At 43.1% G+C, this 23904-nt stretch overlaps 1 protein-coding gene across 2 annotated transcripts in view; it reads right to left on the bottom strand.

The window, feature by feature from the left end:
* Window positions 1–23701, bottom strand: part of APPBP2 (amyloid beta precursor protein binding protein 2) — a 45342-nt gene extending 21641 nt beyond the window's left edge. For both annotated transcript variants that reach the window (XR_010794806.1, XM_066635817.1), the window contains exons 1-4: window positions 23561–23701; window positions 7119–7207; window positions 3778–3929; window positions 3065–3188 (exon numbers count right to left, since the gene is read on the bottom strand). Coding sequence is in view for 1 of the 2 variants with exons in the window: in XM_066635817.1 (XP_066491914.1) it covers window positions 3065–3188; window positions 3778–3929; window positions 7119–7207; window positions 23561–23701 (506 nt within the window). In the remaining variant the exon portion in view is untranslated. The remainder of the gene's footprint in view (window positions 1–3064; window positions 3189–3777; window positions 3930–7118; window positions 7208–23560) is intronic.
* Between the last annotated feature and the right edge of the window lie 203 nt (window positions 23702–23904).

Genomic DNA, 23904 nt, shown 5'->3' with positions numbered 1-23904 from the left:
TGGCAGATGCGCTTCAATGTCAGTAAGTGTAAAGTCATGCACATTGGGGCAAAAAATCAAAACTTTAGATATAGGCTGATGGGTTCTGAGCTGTCTGTGACAGATCAGGAGAGAGATCTTGGGGTGGTGGTGGACAGGTCGATGAAAGTGTCGACCCAATGTGCGGCAGCAGTGAAGAAGGCCAATTCTATGCTTGGGATCATTAGGAAGGGTATTGAGAACAAAACGGTTAGTATTATAATGCCGTTGTACAAATCTATGGTAAGGCCACACCTGGAGTATTGTGTCCAGTTCTGGTCGCCGCATCTCAAAAAAGACATAGTGGAAATGGAAAAGGTGCAAAAGAGAGCGACTAAGATGATTACGGGGCTGGGGCACCTTCCTTATGAGGAAAGGCTACGGCGTTTGGGCCTCTTCAGCCTAGAAAAGAGACGCTTGAGGGGGGACATGATTGAGACATACAAAATTATGCAGGGGATGGACAGAGTGGATAGGGAGATGCTCTTTACACTCTCACATAATACCAGAACCAGGGGACATCCACTTAAATTGATTGTTGGGCGGGTTAGGACAGACAAAAGAAAATATTTCTTTACTCAGCGCGTGGTCGGTCTGTGGAACTCCTTGCCACAGGATGTGGTGCTGGCGTCTAGCCTAGACGCCTTTAAAAGGGGATTGGACGAGTTTCTGGAGGAAAAATCCATTATGGGGTACAAGCCATGATGTGTATGCGCAACCTCCTGATTTTAGGAATGGGTTAAGTCAGAATGCCAGATGTAGGGGAGAGCACCAGGATGAGGTCTCTTGTTATCTGGTGTGCTCCCTGGGGCATTTGGTGGGCCGCTGTGAGATACAGGAAGCTGGACTAGATGGGCCTATGGCCTGATCCAGTGGGGCTGTTCTTATGTTCTTATGTAAAGGTTGAAAATTGCTGAACTAGGATACAACTGCTTCATAGCAACTAAAGAAGCTTGTCCTCAAAATCAGAGCAGAAGCACGCTCTGGCCATTTGTATATGATCTGTTCTACCTCAACCATCATAAAGATTAAGTTTAGGAGGAAGCTCAAAAGTAGATGTAGATCTTTAAAAGAAGCCCCAGGAGCAGATGAGCGAGTTTTACAAGGAAAGTATGGAGTGGTTCCAAAGTGCAATCTGGTACTGAATAGCCATTAACATATCAAATTGCACAGATTAATAGAGCAGGGAATCACTTTTTATTGACCCTATTCTAACAGTGGCAGGTATGTCTCCTTCACCCATTCAGCTGCACAGCATCAGGGACTGTAGGAACTCACAGCTAAGCAAGAAGTCAGCACAATCTGAAAGAGGTGATAACTTGCAGGAAGAGAATGCAGCTCTCTAGCCAGCAATGTCACCTTGCTTGCACATCAGTGGCCCACCAGAACTTTGGATTCACAGCCCCATCCCTGAACTTACAACACTCAAAAATTTCAGGAAATTGGTTCTGAGCAGCCAGATAAAGAAAAAAGAAACGAAAACAACAGCAAACCCTCATAAGAATGGTCATTTGCGAATTACTGAGCCTCCGTCTGCTGCCATGATAAGCAACGTGTTTTATATAAGAGTTGCTTTGAGGATCAAGGGTGGTGAGCCAGGGCCTCTTGCCACTTTTCCTAAATGTACTGCCAAGCAGTTCTGTTTCCATAGCTACAACACACCTCTGGAGGAGAAGCTGGAACTCTTCAGAACACCAAATTTGGCCCTGTGGCCTCAAGTGGATGATCCCTATCTGACTGCATTAAGCAAAAACATTTTTTGAAACAGCCCTTATTAAACACCAGATACGATACAGGAGAATATAAATGATATTCACATCTTTGTCATCGAGTACCCCAATGTTTGCTTTCCCTCTTCAAAAAATATATTAAATTTATACCTAATCTATTTTCTATCATGAAACTTAAGCAGAAATACATGTTATTCCCAAGAAGTCTGCCATCAAAGCATTGACTAAACCAGTGATTTTCAACCTTTCATCTCACGGCACACTGACGAGGCACTAAAATTTTCAGGGCACATCTTTGGTTCTTCTGACAAGGCACATCATGCTGCTGGCAGGGGCCCATATTCCCAATGGCCCTGCTAATAAATTACCTTCCTCCAAACTCCCGTGGCACAACTGCAGACTATTCGCAGCACACCAATGTGTTCTGTGGCACACAGGTTGAAAATCGCTGGACTAGACCTGCCTAGCTTCAGCAAAACTACTGCAGCAGTCCATGCTCTTGAACCCTAACTTTAAATTTGTGGGGGAGGGGGAGAGGGCAAGGGAGAGCCGACTTTGATTAAAGCACCTGCACAGGGAGAGGCTGTGTGTTAACCCTCTCCACTCTCATGCTGTTTACACAGCTGAAATCCCTCCACCACCATGTCAGCTACTGGGATTTCCCCCTCCATCTATACAACTTGAACCCAGAAAATGGCTCTGCAGGCTCAGACTGAGCCATACAATAAAAAAAGTCACCTCCGGTTTTTATGTAAAACTGGCAGTGATGTTTTTAATGCCTTAAAAAGGCGGGCCCAGGAAAGGCCTCAGTGGCCGAGTGCAGTGAGGCAGCCACCTTCCTGAACCTAAACAGACACAGATCTGGTCAGTGCCTGGATGACACTGCCTAGGAACCCTGCATTTGCCACCTTAAGTTCCATCATAGAAGACAGATGGGCTATAAATCTAATATATAAAGGAAAACAAATAGAACGTTGGGATGTCTGATGATGCATATCCTGCATCACTCAGGTAAAGGACTCTTATCAAAATCTTACTGTTAAAGCTGGAAAGGAGAGGGTTGAGAAATCTTTTGCCAGAGTTTCAGCCCAAACAGGAATGAATCAGTGGATGGAGTGAATGTCGCTGGCCATTCAACCCTTGCTAAAACTACATTTAAATTTTGTTTTAAATTTGGTTACTGACAACCTTGCTTAAGGGACTGAGATTGTAACAACTCATACAGTCATTCACGTAAACAAAGGTCAAGTCTTCAGCATGCATTTCTCACTGGGTGGGAGGGGAGGGTGCAGAACTGAAATCAGGGTGGGGCTTACCTCACACAGCACTCCACGGCACGGAACCAGTGGAGCATCTCATCATGAAGGGTGCATAACTGAAGGCAAGAAAGGAAGACTTTCTCGGCGTCGCTATACCAGCCAGCATCCGAGAGGAAGCCTCCTAAAAAGACAAACAGGGACAGCAGGGCATTTTTAAAACAGGACCTACGGCCTAAGCACATTTTACCTTATTTCCTATCCATACATCAGCACCACCACATTCGTTCGATCGTCACAACTCCAGAATTGTTATGAGGATAAAACGAGACGTTTATGCCACCTGAAGCTCTTGACAGAAAAACAGGTTTAAAATAAAACGAAAGTTTTTGTGGTCTGTGATGTAGCGGCCAAGAGATAAAAACTGTAAATCAAGAACTTCCAGATGTTACCGCTCTTCCCTGCTACAAACTCATTTGGTCACCCTAAGTCAAGCTACCAGCCACTCTTCCCCCATCAGCTATATGCTGCTAATAATAGTGCCTGATCCGACAAAGATAATTTATGCAAACCTCTCTGAACACCTAGGAAGCATTATCGTCATCATTTGAACACCTAGGAAGCATTGTTGGCGGCTTGGTTGTTTGGATCATAGCAGCCGTGAAATGCAGATCAATTTTTTCCACTTTTTTAAAGCAAAAGACTTGATTTTTTTTTTTGATGTGCCTCTTGTATAGGCAAGCAATCTAGTTGAAAATTTCACCCACACTTACCCAAGACAAATCCAATCTGAATAGCTTTTTCTTTTACAGCAGCATCTGACTCTGCTATGTAAGAACACCGCCTGCTGAATGAATAGGCCAAAACTGATGCTACTTTTACTCCATGATCCATCAAAGCTTGAAAACAGTGATGAAGCAGATGCCTGGGAAAGGGAAAGGGAAAGGGAAAAAGAGAAAGGAATGTTGCTTTTGTCCCTTTTATTACTGTTTCAACTTTCTGGTTATATAATCAGCTACCAAGCAAATCACCAAAGCAACCATCAGAAACCTACAAACTATAGTCAGGAGAAACTTTGTTTCTGCATTTTTTCTAATACAGGTCCAGCCTATTTATACACTGATTTTTTATTCAAGGATTTGACTCAACATGAATGGCCCCTGCAAATGATAAGGAATGTGCTGATCCCTGGAGAAGGGGAAAAATGCATCCCTTTAAAATCAGTTTAAAAAACTGAACAGTCCTTTAATAATAGCCTCCTTAATGTGAGGGGGGGCAGCTGGCTGACAATTCATCAATCCAAGTGACCCCTCCCTTCCCCTCACTTGTGATCCCCTCAAAGGTGATCCCCTCAAAGGTGATCCCCTCAAAGGTGATCACTTTGCATTGGTGAAGGGAGGGGCTGAGTGAAGCTCCTTTCTAAGCTCTTGGAGGACGACTGATGGATTGTCTTCTTAATGACTCTTATCTTACATCACAAAGGTCAGCAAGACTGTTTTTAAATCATGGAGCAAAGTGTTTTTTAAATTCATTTGCTGTAGTGCATTTTTTGCCATCCAACTGCGTTTTGAGTGCTTGGAACCCACACAAATAATGAGGCTCAACCTGTATAGAGCCTCTTTGTTGCCATATTGGAGAACAGTAAAATGGAATGGACACCAAACAATGGAATGGACACCAGTTAATCTAAAATTTATAAAATGTCCTTGACGGGGAGGGAGGGGAGAATAATTTTTTAAAAAATTCAAACACCACCTTCAACCGAGATTTGAAAGCAGGAAGTGATCCATCATTCCTCATTCCAGCCAAGTCCAATTAACCAAATGAAAGACACTAACTGCACAAGCCAAGGAGTCTTTAAATCAAAGCGCACAGAGAGAAGCAACTGCAAGTCACAGTTAATCGAGCCATTAAGCAGCTAACTGAAAATATATTTTACAAAGTAAATTATTGTTTTCAAGTCCAGCTTTGCTCATAACAGCTCAGCAAGTTTTCAGTTGAATTCAATGAGTTATAATTTTAAATTCAGTTTGTCATGGCTGTCATCCGTCTGATTTCAGCTGGTTTTAGACAGGACTAGCTTAACTTGAGACAACCCAGCGCAAGCCTTCTATTAGAGGAAGCTTCTGAGCTTGAAAACAGCCAAGCATTCCATATATTTCAGCTTGGCTTCTCTGCTATCACCACTGATCAGAGATCAACACCACAGTACTCCAGCTTCAGCCAAGGGACAGTATGCAGCCAGATTAGATATTCAAAAACTTGCAACTTGCAAAATAACTCCCACATTCCTTAGCATAGTCAGTCTCTTCCAGCTGGAAAGATACAACTGCCAAAATGATAAAAGCACAGCATGAAGCAAGAATGAGAACTATTGTCTCTTTGCACAACTCCCATCCATTCTGACTTCTCTGCACGTGCCACTTATTTCATTACTTGAATGAAAACCTTGATAGTTAAGGTTATTGAGGCACCTTTCCCAGGCCTACCTGAAGACTTCTGTTTGATGAGGACTGGGAAGAAAAGGATCCCAGGCCAACAAGCTCATGCCATCAACACCTGAAATTGCCTGGAAGAATTCTGACATTTCATTGTTTTGCCTTTAGCATCTTTGTTTTTAAATTGTAAACGACATTTACTGAAACAGCAGAAAGGCAATACTGTACAGAAATGCAATAATCACTCAAGAAATGCACACTGCATGTTACCTAGTGGAGTGAGAAAATCAGGATTCAGAAATCCTAGACAACCTATCGCACTTCAGAGTTTTGGAACATTCTGAACTCTGGCAATCAGAGGCAGCTCACCTGGAACTGTTGCCTGGGCTAAGGAACCTTTTAAAAGTGGGCATCTTTGAGCAACTGTCGCTATTCATTTCAGTATGACATCTTTTTCCAGTGACTGTTTTGCTGGTATCTGTGATTGTGATCTCCCTTGGGACTCAGAACCATTCCCCCCCATTTATTTTACTATGACCTGTGAAAGTTTATGTGGAGGGGGGTGGGTGGGTGGAAGAGCCATATACAGCAGAAGCTGGGCTTAATGGTAGCCCTGGTTTACAACAAAGCTGAACTTATCTGGTCTCCTGCAGCAAGTTAGACCCTATCTACACGTTTGACAGTGTGAGCTGACACACAGACACAGAAGAATTCTGGACAGTTCCCATCTATGAGTGTGGGGACATATTTTAGAATAGTTTCCTTGACTGTATGTAGTAAATGAGCACACCAACGGAAAGGTTTAGCATAAGCCTCTCCCTTATTTCCTGGTTTACTACGCACAGGACATTTTTTGCATGGGAGAGGATTAAAAATCACGATTCCCACATTAACAGTGGGCCTGCCATATCAGTGGGCTCTGCATCCACAGATTATATTATTCACGGATTGAAAATATATTAACTTTTTTATATTCTGCTGTAGGCATTTCACAGTGCGCTCTCTCTCTCTTTCTCGCTGCAGCACTCTTCTCGTTCACGCCATTCAGACAAGTTTATGCAATTAACGAATGTTCAGGAAATTTACACAATCTCCATAAATTTACACCATTTTCTCAGTTTTACACCTGCAGGCTAGACCATCCACAGATTTTGGCACCTGCATGGGATCCTGGAACAAATCCCTGCAGATACAGAAGACCCACCGTACAGTTTGAAGTGGAATAGTCCAGAATTCTAACAGCTTACCACTTTACTCTGGGCAATATGTGGATTGGGTTTACAAGTCTCCCTCAGGCAAGCACCCAAAAAAGCCTTACAAGTAAAGCCTCCTCTTCAAGGTCATCACAGTGTTAAACTACCATCATAGGGGGGACAACATTTTTTGTAGGTCAAAATTTTTGCAGCCTTATCTGCAAGCCTGAACAAATGAATTTGCAACACAGGTTTACTGGGTTATGCACTTTGCAAAAGATGGATGGAATCAAGCCAAAGTTAAGCACTTAAAGACTCATCAATTCTAAACAGAGGTAAGTACATGCTTAAAACTGTTCCCCCTGAAAACTATGGGGCCTTAACCTGCTAAATGGTGGGTAGATTGGTCCTGTATGTTTCACAGGAAAAAAAGTATTCATTCTAAAAAGCAAAAAAGAGACATGATTTCTAGCATATGGTTACCTTTTATCTAAAGCTCGGAGCACCTTTGCAAATACTTCTAGCTCGCAAAATTCACTACCCAGCTGGCATAGTCGGCCTTGTTGGTAAAGCTGGAAGAAGGAAACAAAAAAGAAGTTACAAATGTTACTAAAGAACAAAAATACAAGCGTTTAATAATAAGGCATCTGCTTGGCATACTGCCTGCTCTAGCTCAGGGCTTGGCTGCCCAGAGCTAGAGCTCGGAACTGGGTCAAACACCAAACGGATAGTGTGTGTTTCTCTCATGATTTTAGCATTAACTGGCAACTCATATGCGAACACGGAGCTGGCCCAAGTTCCCTTGACATTAGAAGTGGCATGCCAAATTCTGTCCCCCAAAACTTACCTGAGCCCCTCCCAGACCTCTGCCCTCTCCTCCCCTCCAAATTACCTTTTCCTCCCTATCTTCCTTTCCCAATCCAGGGAGTAGAAAGAGAAGAAGCAGCAGGGGAGGTAAATAGGTAGACTGAGATAGGTGGCCCCCACCAATCTGCTGCTGAGGTGATAGCTTTGGCTGGCCTCATGGATGGACTGGCCCTGTGCAAACACCACCCACTTTCTGCAGGGAAGTGCCTTCATGAGCCAGAAGGCAGTTTATACATATGCAATCCAGGAGTCACACTACAGTACCACACTTTAAAAAAAATCTTCCATACATGACTTTCTTTTCTTTCCACATTTCCATACTGAAGCGTTAATGCACTCTGGAAGTGATATCACAGGACACAAGTCTTGCCAAGCAGCAATCATACTCTGCATATAGTGATTGTTACAATATATTCCAAAAGCTTGATAGTCGTCACATCACAGAAATTCTTCTCCCCCTCTTGTACTACTAAGGTCACCCAATCAAAAAGAACAGCAGGGGATTCAAGTTTTGGTTCACACAATGTCTAGCTTGATTTATTTTGACAAATAATTATTTATTTAAAATTATTTTGACAGACAACTAGATTGCCTTAAAAAAAAGAACTGGATGAATTCATGAAGGACAGATCTATCAACAAGGAAAAGTCATAACCTTCCTTCCCTGTTTGTAAGATCCCAAAGGATGGCCATTGTTGGAAACAGGATGCTGGACTCAACGGACTTCTTGGTCTGATCCAGGAGGGCAATTCTTAAGCTTTAAAAATGGTTAAAGCTTCAGTGAAAAGTAAAACCTCTTTGCTTCTTTCCAAATCATTGTTTCTGACTAAGGATATTTCCTTCCGACTAGGGTAAGAGAAAGGAACCCAGATTCAATAAAAAAGGAAAAGAGGATTTTGGATTGTATATTCGTTGCTCTTTTATAATACTCATGCAAGCTATTAGGGCCCCAACAGCTTCAATTTGGCAAGTACTGTGTGCTCAGATCTTCCACCGATTTTTATGGAGCACAGGCCAACAAAAATTTGTTTACTACATGACATATGTTTCAGCAGTTCAAAAGCGTGCTCTGTTCTAAGGAAAATGAAGTTGTAAGAGCTAATATCAAAAGTGCTGCTGCTAAACTACAACAGGAAAAAATAAGAGTGGTAGCATTTTTAAAAAATTAAATGCAATATAAAAAACATTCTACTTTCAAATTTTTGTCTACCACAAGGGAATAGACAATTGACTCTTTACAAGTATTATTATCCCCATATTGCAAATGGGGAAGGCTGAGGCTGAGAGGAAGTGGTTGGCCAAAGGCCACGTACTGAGTTCATGGCAGAGGCAGGATTCAAAACAGGAAAGTTCCATTATGCAACTCAGGGTTCAATCCTAACCAACTTTCCAGCACTGATGCAGCCACAATACAGCCCCCAGATAAGGGAACCTACATTCCCTTACCTTGACAAGGCTTCCATGACTGCTCCCCTGTCACAAGATTCAGCACAGAGCCTGTTGTGGCATAGCTGTAGTAGTGCTGGAAAGCTGGATAGGATTGGGCCCATAGTTTCTTAGCTGCTACAATACACTGGCTCTCTATATTTTATACATTAGACACTTTTGTGGTCTTATTAGCATTGCCATTTTAAATTAGTATGCTCAGCTATAATCCCCATCGTATTTTATTTTGTGGTACTGCATTTGCATTGCAAATACTCAGGCAGTTAAGCTTGAGTATTAAGCTTCTGTGTAAGGCAATGCTGGAAAAAGTGACATGTTTACAAGCGTCTTTATTGCTTGTTTAAATAGCCAGGAGAGGTGTTTGATCATGTAGCAATTATATAGCAAAAATGCTCCTAGGAGCGATTACCCTATCACCTATTAAAACAACTCACAGCAGTGGCAACCTCTGATCCAGACTGCCAACCTAATTGGTCAGCGGCCAACTTTTCTCTGGAGGGGAATTCCCCCAAAGACTGTTGAACTCTAGGAACATTTTGAGAACTTGTTTACTGAGATTCACTATAACTCATTTCAAAGAACATCACTGCTGGTCTCTGATGGATGAAAGGGCATTTAGCAACTTAAAACACGTGCATTTGATGATACATCTTCTGACTGAAAAGTGCAGGAACAATCCAGCCAAAACATCACATGCTCACTTTAGAGCCAGTCCCATTGAACTCTTGAGTCGAAGTGAGACATATTACTTTTGACTAACTTAAGACCTGTTAATTTCTATGAGGCCTAGGAATAATTATTATTTAGTGCCATTAATGTACAAGGTCATTTATGAAGAGTGAAAAAACAGGCCCTTGCCCCAAGGATCTTACAGTCTGAGCACTTACGCAAGAGACGATAGAAGGAATGAACAGGGATGGTGTGGGGGGCATATGTGATTGTTTCAGGTGCAAATAATTTAACTTAGTTGAAATAGGGAATGGGGACTAAGGTGCAATGTCAAAGGAATTGTAACTTTCTTAAGATACAACCCAATGAGATATACTTCTACCTAAACATACATAGGTTTAACTGTCAATTTCACTGATGTTGATGGTTCAGTGTAGCTATGAAATCCCCAAATAGTGCTTCACACTGGTTAGCAACCACGGTATAAACGAATTAAACTATGATTATTAATGAATTAAACTATGTCAGAGCAAAAAAATATGTTATTTATTGACTAGGTCAAAAAACTCCAATTGTTTAAATGAGTAGAGACCATACATAAGGAGTAAGCTATCCTGAAGAGCTGCTTCAGTCCTTAATAACTTTATCAGAAATCCTGACAGATTGGCATATTCCAACTAATTTCTTAAATGCCAAAGCATATATTTAAGCTTACTGGATTCTTGGTAGAATTTAAAAGTTAGATATCCAAGATATATGAATGCTGAATGACTCAATTTGGGGGAAGGAGACATGCATAATTTAATACACAGATGCAATTGAGGAGTTTGTCTCCTCAGGTTTTCAGCATGTGCTCTGGGGAACTCCTGTGATTTCCATAAACTTACTGGGGGGCTCCTCAATAAGAAAATCAGAACTGGTGGACAAGACTCCCTGAAAGACTGCTTGCTCACCAATACTGATCTTTCTGTGCAGATGTGTTCTGGAGCACATTTAGCTGCTAATGGCACTGTTCTTCAGCTGACAGGCTCATGAGTAAGTCACAGTCATGGCTCCGCCATATTCTTTCATCTGTTGCAGATGCAAACCTTTTGAAGCCTAGCGTGGTCTGGGACCCTCATAATTTAAGGACTGTCTGCCCACAGGAGCCATTTATCAGACTTTACGGTCTATGCAATCTCTGAGGCAAAGTACACACAGTGATGGACAAACCTGGGCTTTTATAGCAATTGCCTTATATTTGCGAAAGATATGTTTCTGAAGGGAGCGCACCTTTTCGTTAAGCTTTCAGTTCATTTCCATGGTGGTCATTTTGTTCTGTTGCTGGTTTTAATTTTTTTTTTATGTGTTATAAACCACTGGAAACATTTTGGAAAAATGGCATATAAATATTTTAAAGGAGGCAAGACCTCCCATGCCTGCTATAGTTGTGTAGGAGAGAGAATATTGGCAGATGTTCTTGAGGCATCTCCTGGAATTCTTTTGTCAATGCATCTTTTAAAATGCACCAGAGCCACTTTCTCCTCCCTTTGGTTTTGTTTGAGAGAAAAATAGGAACATTTACATGGTTTGTTACACCATTAAACATGAGGCCTAGGCTGCAGGTTGTACTTAAAGATGGTCCTGGATTTGGAGGGAGGGGGGAATACTACTGGCCCAGGGTAACAGTGAGGCCCTCAACATCCCATATACACCAAGAGCATTCCTAAAACCTACTCCAGAATTCTATGCAATACAGAGTTCGCTTGGCAGACAAATATAGCAATGACTCCTAGATAGGGAGTTTGAGATTCACTGCACAAGAAAGTTGTTTTGTCCATGCCACTAAAATTTGTGTGCAAACAATAATTTTGCTGTAATTTTACTATCTCAAGGCTGCATCATATGACCCATGAAGGGAGGAAACAATGAGAATTTCTGACTTCCAGTCTAGAGGCCAAATACCAAGATCACAAACTTCAGCCCTACTTTGCCACCTCAAGTGTTCTTGTGTGAAAAGGCTCTTAAGATGCTTTCAGACTGACAAAATTCTATGGAACAATGGCAAAGCTTTTAAAAGCCACTTCAAATTCACCAACTCCACTAAAGAGCTACAACAATATACTGTGGTACAATTCAACTCTCCACCCTAACTGAAGGACCTAAATGGAGTATCCAAGTTTAGGGACAGACTACCTGTGATCACAAAATGCTGGGGACAGATAATAGGAGAGAGTCCAACACCTGTTTGTGACAGCCTGAAAGCATATGGTTAGCCACTGACGGAAACAAGAGTGCTGAACTAGACAGACCTGTGGACTGCTTCAGGAAGGCAATGCTCTCATGTGCTTACCTTACTAACTGACCATTGCCAGACTCCATGTTGGAGGGGGGGAAAATACCTTGAATCTACTTTGAGAAAAGCATCTGTTTAGGTAGGGTGCAGGACCAAGAGAAGCTAGACTTCATTCCATTTCACTTCTGTCACACAAAATCCAGGCCAGCTCATATCTGGCTAACCAGATTTTAAAAGAATCCTTCAAAAGTAGGTCAGGTTTTTAAAGAGTCTTCAAGCTGACGAGCAGTTGCTTGTGACTTATCTGTATAAATAAATGACTACAGTTGCACTATCACTCTTGGATCAGATTTGTAAATAATTTTTTAACCCTCAGCACTTCTATTGTTCATTAAAAGTTTTCAAAATGCTTGATATGGATCAGCGACAGCCCTGTAAAGTAGGTCAGTGTTACTGACGCTGCAAATAGGAAGAAGCCCAAGGCTGAAATTTATAGTAGCTTCTTTTGAGACTACTTATTAATTTGTGGCCAAGACAGCATTTGATCAGGGGACTCTCACAGTTCACACTCATACCTGCTACTCTAAATCCAGCTAGTATCTGCTTACTTGGGGCAGGAGGGAACAAAGTTGGTTATTGTTTTATAGATAGCAGACAACTGTGGCCTGGTGCAAATGAACAGCATGGAGAATACAATCTATCCACTTTGGGTCAGGCAAAATCTGAAAGGTGAACACAAAGTTCCAGAAGATAGAGTTTTCCTCTCCTTAAAACACACCTGCATGGACTGAGGGTTCCTTAGCAGAGGATCCTCACTAAGAATCTGTGGGGCAACTGCTCTTCCACCTACCTTGTTATCTTAATGATCTCAGAAAAATTCCTGTTTTGCTTCAATGGCACATCTGCATATGGCTTTAAGAGGAAGCAGATGCCTTACACCCTTTCTAGTATCTGTGTTGAATTAGCATTCTAGTCCAGTGTTTTTCAAACTGTGGGTCAGGACCCACTATGTGTGTCATGAGCCAATTTCAGGTGGGCCTCCATTCATTTAAATATATTAGACTGGTATGTGACTACATTTGTGGAAATTGAAAGATCTCTACTTTTAACAGGCAACTACGTATATTAACAATGATAGTCACTCCTGGGTAATTGTGGGCAGGGTTCCAGCCTACGATAAAAATTTTCCTGCTTGACGTTGCTTCTGGTCATGACATCATTTCCGGTGGGTTCTGACAGATTCTCATTCTAAAAAGTGGGTCCTGATGCTAAAAGTTTGAAAACCACTGTCCTAGTCTGTAGACCTCCAAACACAGTGGCAAGCTGCATGCAGCCAACTGCAGGCAAGAATTGCTTAAAGTTCTGCTGAGGAACAGGTGCTTGATGTTGAGTGATGAGCAAAAGAGAGAAATTAGGAAAAGGGCTCACGTTTGAAATAGGCTGGATTAAGGTTAACCAGAATTTGAAACCAAGACTCCAGGTCCTAGTTAGACCACTACACTATCCCTCCTGATGCTAAAGTTCCCAGCAGTTTAAGGAAAGAGGGTAGGCATTGCCAGCCTATCACTTCTCAGGAGTCAAAAAGAACGTATTATCCCAGATCTCTCAGAGATGGGGCTGGGCTCCTGCCACCCATTAAGCCTGCATTGGCACTACATGCAAACTTACAGAAATGCTTGCAAGCAACTCTAGCTATGATCCAATTTGCTCACCATTTCCAACTGCTGCCACCAAATCTCCCAACAGATTTATTTTTACCCCAAACTACACCAAATTTTAGAAGCAGTTTAAGATGTTGCTGTAAGAGCTGCTAAAAGAGAGACTGGCACCAGAATGCTGGGGCAGGCATGCTTTTGCTACCCTTTAATCCAGTGGTGATGTGAATCTGTCGGGACCCACCGGACGTGATGTCATAACCGGAAGTGACATCATCACAGAGGAAAAAATTTAACAATCCTGGGCTGCAATTCTACCCACACTTACCCAGGAGTGAGTCCCATTTACTGTCACTGTTAAAAGCATATACACAATAGCCTGTTCAAAGTACAAACCTGTAATAATTCCCCAAATGCAGTCACACACCATGGTAGCATCAAGTTTAATATAGTAATAAAATAATGAAATGAATGGGGACCCACTTGAAATTGGCTTGCGACACACCTAGTGGGCCACATCCCAGTTTGAGAAACACTGCTTTAGGGCACAATCCTAACCCCTTATGTCAGTGCTTTCCAGCACTGACATAACGACAATGCAGCTCTGAAGCAAGGGAACAAACATTCCCTTACTTTGAGGAGGCTTCCGTGAGTGACATGCAACTGCAGGATGTAGCACATGTCCCACTGGCACCACTATGCCAGTGCTGGAAAGTACTGACATAAGGGGTTAGGATTGCGCCCTTAATCTATCATTTCACTGGTGCTAAAATTTTGAAAAATGACCACACTGGGGGAATACTAATTTATGTACAGAAACATAAATTAAACCATCTTGGGTACCTCCTGACAGAGAAGGGAAAGGATGGATATAAATATTTAAAACAAACCAAACATGAATACCTATACTCCTGGCCAGCACTAAGACAGACGAGATGGGATACCTGGAGCATCCTCCATCCCAAATTGTACACTGCTCTCAGTTCCTTGGAGAAAGAGCAGGAAATAAATGTGAAAGATGAGTAAACCCACTAATCCCATGAATGCACCATGTTAGCCTCTTGCTGACGCTTTTGCCTGGTACGAGCACCAAATGAAAGCCATCGGAGGAACAATCCCACCAACTTTGCTGGACGATTAAAGCCTTTAATCACAACTCCATGTTGATATTGCGAAAAACACAACAAAATGAAATCCTCTTTCATGTTGTTTTTGCTCCCTTTGCCTAATATAGTAGTATGCTTTTTCAGATAATTTATGTGCAGCCCTCTAATCCAGCCAAGTTTTTTTTTAATTCCTTCACAGCTTCCTAATCATATTTTGAAAATAATGTTTCCATTGTCTCCTGCTGAAGAAAAAAAAAATATTGTACATACAAGGGAGAAATTTTAGCTGCCTCATGAAGTTTGACAAAATGCAAGGGCTCTGATACATGTATGTAAGGATATAAGAACTGGATCAGACCAAGAATCCATCTGTTTCCAACAATGGCTGACCAGATTGCTTCTGAATGATCCCCCATTTGTCTCTAGTTTCTTGCATTCAGAGGTTTACTGCACCTATACATGTAAGTTCCGTTAAGCCATCATGACTGATCCACCTTCCCTTAATTTATTTAAACTTTTTAAAAAAAAAAAAAACAAAAAACAGATGTCAAATCTATTGGCCATTACCATACCTTGTGGCAGTGTGCTCCACGAATTAAGCTATCTATACAAAAAACACCTCTACAATTGCCACATGTGTACCCAGCTATATCATTTCTCTTATGTGGAGATGGCTTCTGTGCCAGAGCCACATATAGGTGGAACATAAAGAATAGCAGCACAACACAGCACTAAACGTATTATGCAGGCAGTGCAACTGCATTTGCTCTGGGGAAATTACATAGCTCAATAATTTAGAAAACATGGCACAAACCAAGAAGTGCATTTCATCAATTTGAAACAATGTGTTCTCCCTGACAATATGTACAATAAACTAATTCAGTGCAAAAATTGCTTAAGGAACAGTATGTTACTGAGCACATGATATACTAAGACACACAAAACCTCACGTAAGGACTCTGCTGGGTGTAAGAGAACACCAGCAGCATATGCTTCGTTAAAAGCAAAGCATCTCTTTGGAGAGGGGCTATGGTTCAGAATGCATAGCTTTGCATTCAGAAGGCCTCAGGCTCAATCCCTGGCATCTCTATACAGGGTTCTTGCTTCAAAACCCTGGAGTTTCGCTACCACAGTGCAGGTAATATTGAGCTATATGAAGCAACGATCAGACTCTCCATACAAAGGAGCTTCACACATCCAGCTTCATGTATATTTCTCCCCAAAAGCCCCTTCCCAGGAGCCAAGGAGATGGGGTTTTCATAATGGAGCATGAAACACTGGCACTTGAGGGGTGGCCACCTTGAAAGCTCTCACATGCAGATAGAGCTGCTGCTTGTGTTAGTCTAGATCTAGACCCTAAACAATTAAAAACTACAACATAGTCCTGGCTACTCTGTTTTTCTAAATGTTACATGGAATGCTCTTGAAAGTACAGAATCCTGTAGTAAAGACACAGTTGGAGCCAACAATCCCAATGCCAGCTATTTACTACCCACCAATCGATCACATTTGTATCCCACCCTTCCCTTTAGGAGCACTGGGCAGCATTCATAGGAATGCCCCATTCTTCCTGGCATTATAACCCTATGAGGTAGATTATGCTGACAGTCAGCAGTTCAATTCACACCAAACCATGGTTTGCGCAAATCATGGTTTAGAACCAAAACTATGGACTGGATTTACAGATTGACAAATGGGCAAGGTATCATTTTAGAGGTGACTGTTTGCTAAAGTAGTTTTCTATCTGCTCAACATTCAGTTTTATACATCCATCTCCATATCTGTGGTGTAGCTGCTGCCACTGGAAGCAAGCCACGACTATAACTACAGTTTGTCAATTCAGAAATTACACCAAAACTTAGTCAGCACAAACTATGGTTTCTGATTTGTCAAGCCAAACGCAAATCAAAGTTTATACATTTAAACACCATGCCAAACTAGAGATAAGTATCCTGGACCATGGTTTCATACAGTGCAAATGACTGGCTTGAGGTCACCTAGTCAGCTTCACTGCTGAGCACAGATTCAGATCCATGCTTCCTCTGTCCAACACTCGGGCCACTACCAAGCACCTTTTCCCAATGTTCAAAGCACTTCATACACATAATTCAGCAAAATAGTACAATACTGCAACATGGTTTTACTACCACAACCTATTGACTGGGAAGGATACAATATTCTTCAGATTGTTTGTACTGCAGCATGCTGTCTCTGAACCTAGAGGCAGCCACTATGACCCGTAGCTTCTGAATGAGCAAGAAGTTAACCCATTTTTGCCTGGCCAACAGGTGTACATATTTGGTCCCTGTTGCACATATGCAACATTGGGCAGAAATGGCTTAAGGACACCACCCAGCAAGAGCTTACTGAGTAAGATTCAATGAAGCTTGCACAAGGCCAGCGCTTGGAGGATTGCAACCTATTCTAAGAAGAGAACTGATTAACAGGTTTGATAGTTTTGGTACAAATACCTTAAAGTTCCAGTCTGGGAACAGGACCTCCTGTTTATAATCAGACGAGAAAAAAACACTTGACTTCAATACTAGACAGGCAACTGTTTGATAGTGAGTGGCAAGCAGTGATGCAGTTTAGTTTTTTTATTTCTATTACTATATCTTCCACAAAACAATGACAATGCATACCATTTTTTGGAAGAGATTATACTCATTTGTTCAAGCCTGTGAGGTCTGTGAACTCAACATGTTCGACTGGTCCAACGTCACCTGAGTTGAACCTAAGGCTCCCCAATTCAAGTCTAACCACTAAATCACACTGTCTCTCATCATTTCATAACATCAGTAACAATTTTTGCCAAATAGGCCAGTTTCAAAGTTACAATTAACTTTTTTTTCTCCCCAGGTGACTATTCCTAGGAATCATATACATCATGCATGTATGACATATCTGCTCTTTGGATAATATAAATCAATACACGGACAGTTGTTTCCACTTTCTTCATTTTTTCTTCTTAAAATGAAGACAAAGAAGGAGAGTGTATGCAAATAGGAGTGCATGTTAAGAGCTGTCATGCTTAACATTTTCACAAGTTTATATTATAAATCATAGCTGAGTACAGTTTTATTATTGTATGATTTATAACATTTAAACAACATGAAGGCCGAATTCCTAGATACCCTTACCATGGAATAAGTACCACTGAAGTCAGTGGTACTTACCTCTGAAGAAACATGCATAACGTTGTGTAGCAAATGTTTTTCTCAGTCAAATATTTCAGTTCAACTGCTTTTGGCTATTGAAAAAGTTCTGTGGCACATTATGCAGAACATAAATTAACATGGGTCTGAGTTCGAGTTTTGGTTACTGAATCCAAATCAAGTTGGTTCAATCAGATCCTGATCAATTTTACACATCAGAAAATTTTCCAGAGCAAATCAAATTTCCAGAAAACCCACATCCTTGACAACAAATCAGAGTTGCATACATGACCAAGATGTTTGTTGTTACTACAAGTAACTTCAATTCAGGACCAAATTTATCGCATCTAAAAATGTTAATTTATTAAAATTGCAACCCATTTCACCTTGAAGTCAGGTTGGTTAACAGTGCTCTCTTAAGCTACAACCAAGGGACATGAAATAATCATCCTGACCTTGTCATTTTATGCATAAGGCAGATGCAGGCTATAGAAATTCCGCACAGAATCTAAATGGAAAGATTACACTATTCACCTGAAAAATAATTCAGTCATTGAAAACTGTGAGACTAGGAGAATACCCATTTTGAACTCAGTTTGTTAATAGCCATTTGTCTGGTCACCTTTGGTGAGGGGAACGAATCTCCAGGGAAGCAAGCAAGCAAGCTTTTGTAAATTTGAAGGAGCAGGTCTGCAGCTTGGGGGTCCACCTGGACTCACAGCTGCTCCTGGATTCCCAGGTGGCGGTTGTGGCTAGGGGGGGCCTTCGCTCAGCTTCGGCTGGTGCACCAGCTGCGGCCGTACTTGGATCATGCAAACCTGGCCACGGTGATCCATGCTACGGTGACATCGAGGTTAGATTATTGTAACGCGCTTTATGTGGGGCTGCCCCTGAAGATGGTTCAGAAACTGCAATTAGTGCAGAATGCGGCGGCCCGTGTGGTCACTGGAGCCAGGCGGTTTGACTCTGTCAACCCGCTTCTCCGGGGGCTACATTGGCTGCCCATTCGTTTCCGGGCCCAATTCAAGGTGCTGGTGTTGACCTTTAAAGCCCTATACTGCTCTGGGCCAGGGTATCTTAGAGATCGCCTACTTCCGCACAATCCGGCTCATCCTCTTAGGTCATCAGAGAAGGCCTTTTTACAAGTGCCGCCAACTAACGAGGTACGTGGGGCGGCGGCAAGAAATAGGGCCTTCTCAGTAGTGGCACCAACGTTATGGAACTCCCTTCCCCTTGACTTGAGAATGGCTCGAGACTTTTCGGCGAGGCCTGAAGACCCTTCTGTTTAAACAAGCCTTCTGAGTTCATGGCCTTTTTAACATATTTTAGTATTTTTTGCAGGCCTGATTCCTCTACGATCTGCTGCTTTATGCTCTTTTCATCTGACTTTTTATCTGACTACTGTTTTATGGTATCTGTTAATGTGTTTTTTATCTGTTTGTTAAATTATGTTTTAATCTGTTTTTAACCTGTTGTAAACCGCCCTGGGTACCTTTAGGGAGAAGGGCGGGGTATAAATAAAGTTTATTATTTATTATTATTATTTAAATTAGGATGGTTCTTTTTTTACTTTCCAGTACTAAACCATATGAAAGTGCTTAGGTAGAGTAAGAAATCTTTTTACACGTCAGTAAGTTTAGAAGGCTTTTCGAAAGACAACTTTTAGGGCCCATTCCTATCCAATTTTCCAGCACCAATGCAGCCACAATGAAGCCCTGAGGAGGCCATGACTGCTTCCTCCATGCAGGATGCAGCGCACACCCCAATGGCAAGGCTGCATCAGTACTGGAAAGTTGGATAGGAGTAGGCCCTTAATGTACTTCATTTTTTCTGATTCTTCAATTGTATTTTAAAGTGTATTACTTGTATGATGACGTCTAGAAACATGTTCCAAAATCCAAACACACATTTTCAGAATTACTGTATATTGATAGCCAGAGGTGGCAAAATATATTAAATTCCTATAAAGTAATATTAATATTTTAGGCTTTACTTCAAATAGCAGATTCTCCTAACGAGATAAAATAGCTTTTTTAAAAAAAATACCCCAAAACTCTTTGAAATGAATATTTAGGAAAAAAAGTTTCAGGAAGGTTAAGAGACGTTGCCTTTTTCAGCCTAGTAAAATCAACTTGGACCCCCTGGACATCAAATTAATAATTTTTGGATAATTTCAGTGATATAATCTGTACTTATTTGCTATCACATGGATTACAGCAATAATCAGTTTCCACATAACAGCATGCTGATACCTCAACTAGAAACCCTTCCCTTCATGTATCAACCTGTGCCTCTGAAGGAATCTCTCTCCTTGCAATACTGCTCTGGTGCAGTTGCCAGCAAGACTTATCCCTACCACATACTTGCTTACACAGAAGGTCTTTGTAACAGTCTATGAAAGCACAAAGCAATTTATGGTTATTACTTCAATACTTATCTCCATTTTACAGACAACCAACTGAGAGGTCATGCAGGTTACCTGAGGACGTAACCAAAGCCAGAATTTGAACTCTAGCGACCATGTAGCACTCAGAAGGACATTTAAAGTGTATAGTACTGATGAACAAATAGCAGCAGCTATGTCTCTAATACCAGAAGTTAACAGAATGAACCAGAAGGACAGGCCCTTCTGCCCACCTATAGTTTCATCTATCTACGCAGGTATAGAATTTGGACCACTACCTGCTGCAAGCAGGCAGTAGTAGGTAGGTTGCTTGGATATTTCTACAAGAGGTGAAAGAAATGGAATCTACTAAAATGCTTTCTGAGCACTCTCAGAAGTGCTAACAACATTGAAAATGTGTGTAAAACTGGATTTTGCACTTCCTCATCCCAGGTTGTTAAGAAATTTTATGCAGTTCTCAGCTAGAGTATGAAAATTTCCCTAGCGCTCTTTCTTGGTTCACATAATTACCTTATTTCTAACTAAGTTTGTCCTACCACATTTAGAGATCACAGTTCCATCCCAAAAAGTAATGGCTTTAATCTCCAGCGCAGAAACACATTTCTGGAAAAAAAAAAATATGACACATTTGCAGAGGACACAGTGCAAAGAGATTCTCCACTGTGGTGGAGCAGAAGGGTGGGTGGGAGAACAGGTTACTATCCCTAATCCAGAAGTTGGTATTTTCCTATGAATTGACAATACCACTATTGAATGGCTTCACTGTTTTTTGTTTTGCTTATATTCAAGTTCAGCGGCATCTAGAGGGGATTTAAATGGATATTCCTACTCTGCTCCTGTTTGATTGTCCTTCCAGACTCGGTCAGTGATGAAAGTGAGGGGAGGAATTTCGCTTATTTGAGACACCTTAAAGCTTACATACAGAAAAAAAACCTCACATACTGCACTCTCATAAGAACATAAGAACAGCCCCACTGGATCAGGCCATAGGTTCATCTAGTCCAGCTTCCTGTATCTCACAGTGGCCCACCAAATGCCCCAGGGAGCACACCAGATAACCAAATGCCCCAGGGCCCACCAAATGCCCCAGGGAGCACACCAGATAACAAGAAACCTGCATCCTGGCGCCCTCCCTTGAGGTGCCCTGGTGCCCTCACGCACACACACTCCCTCGCATCAAGTCACCCAAAATATCAACCATTACTCTGCCTAACTAACCTCTCACACCGCAACATCATTCCCAAATTGGGGAAGGTTGAACACATTTTTCCTAGGAGAAGAGAAACTTTATAACCAGGAGTGCTTCAAAAGGAATACCAAATAAAGCTGTTTGCTATCTGACAAACAAGATGAGTGTCAAAGAATCAAGAAACCTATATGCAACCCACAGCAGCCTATAAGACACAATTAGCTATTCTCTACAAAAAAATATCAAGAACAGACCGACGTGATTGGTCTAGTTAACAGTTCTGGAGGTTTCAAAGGCCTGCTCTGAATGTTTAACCAGATAGCAAAAAAGCAGAGGCAGCAATAAAACAGAGACAGGAGTTTTAGCAAAACAAAAAGTACTCTTCTCCATCATGTGAACGTTACAGATGAAAGATACCAGCTCCCAGCCAAAACCTTAGAAATATTTTTTTAATAAGAACACCAACAGCCCCTTATTGTCCTCATACAGTAGGATAGACAGTATAGTCGAAGATCACAACACTGCAAAATATTCCTGCTTGGGGAAAAAGTATCCGAAAAACTAGACACATACAATCAGTATTTTGATCACAGCAAATCCTGTCCCTTGACAACAGCCCACTGGCTATCCCTCTGCAACTGGGGCTGATCGGAGAGGTATAAATTAGCCACTTACTGCCCTATACAAGTTTTATTACTCTGACCCACAGTCTCACATATTGTGCCCCTCTCACCCTGCAAAAGGCTTATCTGAAACAACCCCACACTACAATAAATAGAAGGAGGAGTGCTGGACACAAGGATAAGAAAATCAGAGACTGAAACTTCTTTACTGGGGTGCTTAAGAAAGGAGATAGGTATAAAGAAGGGGGCAAGGATTTTTTTTCTAACAAGCAGGGATGCTTGCCCTGAAGAGTGTAAAGAAAGGGTAAAACAGATTCTGAATAGATTTGAATCAAATAGATTCTCTGGGGGAGTCAAGTACATATTCAAGAGTTGGGACAGTTGCCAAAAAGAGCATAATTAAAGGGCAGAATAAATTTGAGGGGGGGAGACCAAATTCTACAGTGCTGGGGAACAATGTTTTGGGGAGGACACTTAAAAGAAGATTAAGAAAATGCAAAATAGATTCAGAGGGTCAAAATCTACAGTAGGATTACACTATGAATGGGTAGGTGGGACAAGAGGGAGAGAAGGGCTCACCGGGGGTGGCTGCTGGGGTGACAAGCAAGGGAGGGGGACTCACTAGGGAGAGACTAGTGGGGGGTCTCACCAGGGGATGCCTGGTGGGGTGACAAGCAGGGGAATGGGGACTCACTAGGGGGTGCCTGGTGGGGAAACAAATTGGGGATGGGGGTCTCAGTAGGGGTGCCTGGTGCGGGGACAAGCAGGGGAGGGGGGACTCACTAGGGAGAGACTAGTGGGGCGTCACACCAGGGGGTGGCTGGTGGGGTGACAAGCAGGGGGAGGGGGACTCACTAGGGGGTGCCTGGTGGGGAAACAAGTTGGGGATGGGGGTCTCAGTAGGGGGTGCCTGGTGGGGGGACAAGCAGGGGAAGGAGGACTCACTAGGGAGAGACTAGTGGGGCATGACACCAGGGGGTGGCTGGTGGGGTGACAAGCAGGGGGAGGGGGACTCACTAGGGGGTGCCTGGTAGGGGAAGGGGGTTCACTAGGGGGTGCTTGGTTGGGTGACAAGCAGGGGAAGGAGGACTCACTAGGGAGAGACTAGTGGGGGGTCTCACCAGGGGGTGCCTGGTGGGGAGACAAGCAGGGGAAGGGGGTTCACTAGGGGGTGCCTGGTGGGCAAGCAAGCAGGGGACGGGGGTCTCACTAAGGGAGGCCTGGAGGGGTGACAAGCGGGGGGGTCACTAGGGGGTGCCTGGAGGAGTGACAAGCAGGGGAGGGGGACTCATTAGGGGGTGCCTGGTGGGGGAAGGGGTCTCACCAGGGGGTGCCAAGCAGGGGAAGGGGAGTCACTAGGGAGAGACTGGGGGTGGCTGGTGGGAGAGACTTTAAGACGGGGGCCCCGACCCTGGCCTGAAGCCCCGCGAGGGGGGAGGGGCAGCCTGGTCACCCCCCGCGGGGCTGGAGGAGGAGGAGCGCCGGGCCCGGGGCCCCTTCCGCGGCGGGCCAGGCGGGGTCTCCCGTGCGGCCCACCTTGTAGTAGACGTCGAACTGGATGTTCTCGGGCAGGGAGCGGATGTCCCTGCGGCGCGCGCGCCCGTAGCTGTCGACCACGGCCGAGATGGCGGTGTTGTAGAGCGTCTCCGGCACCCACTCCAGCTCCACCGCCGCCATCGCTGCCCCGCCGCCCGGGCCTGCCTGCCTGCCCGCCCGCCGCGCTCCGCCCGCCACAGCCGCGCGCCCACTTCCGTCTCCGCCCTCCTCGGAGGCCGCGGCCGCTGGGGGCGCCGGAGCGCGGGCGGGAGGAGCCGGCAGGCCGCGGCCCCCCCCCCCCTCCGGGCCTGCTGCTGAGCACACGGGCACTGGCTTCAGAGTAG

The sequence above is a fragment of the Tiliqua scincoides genome, chromosome 8, assembly GCF_035046505.1.
Source record: "Tiliqua scincoides isolate rTilSci1 chromosome 8, rTilSci1.hap2, whole genome shotgun sequence".
Classification (NCBI taxonomy): domain Eukaryota; kingdom Metazoa; phylum Chordata; class Lepidosauria; order Squamata; family Scincidae; genus Tiliqua; species Tiliqua scincoides.
The sequence above is the reverse complement of the archived record's forward strand: the minus strand, read 5'-3'. Positions and strand labels throughout refer to the sequence as shown.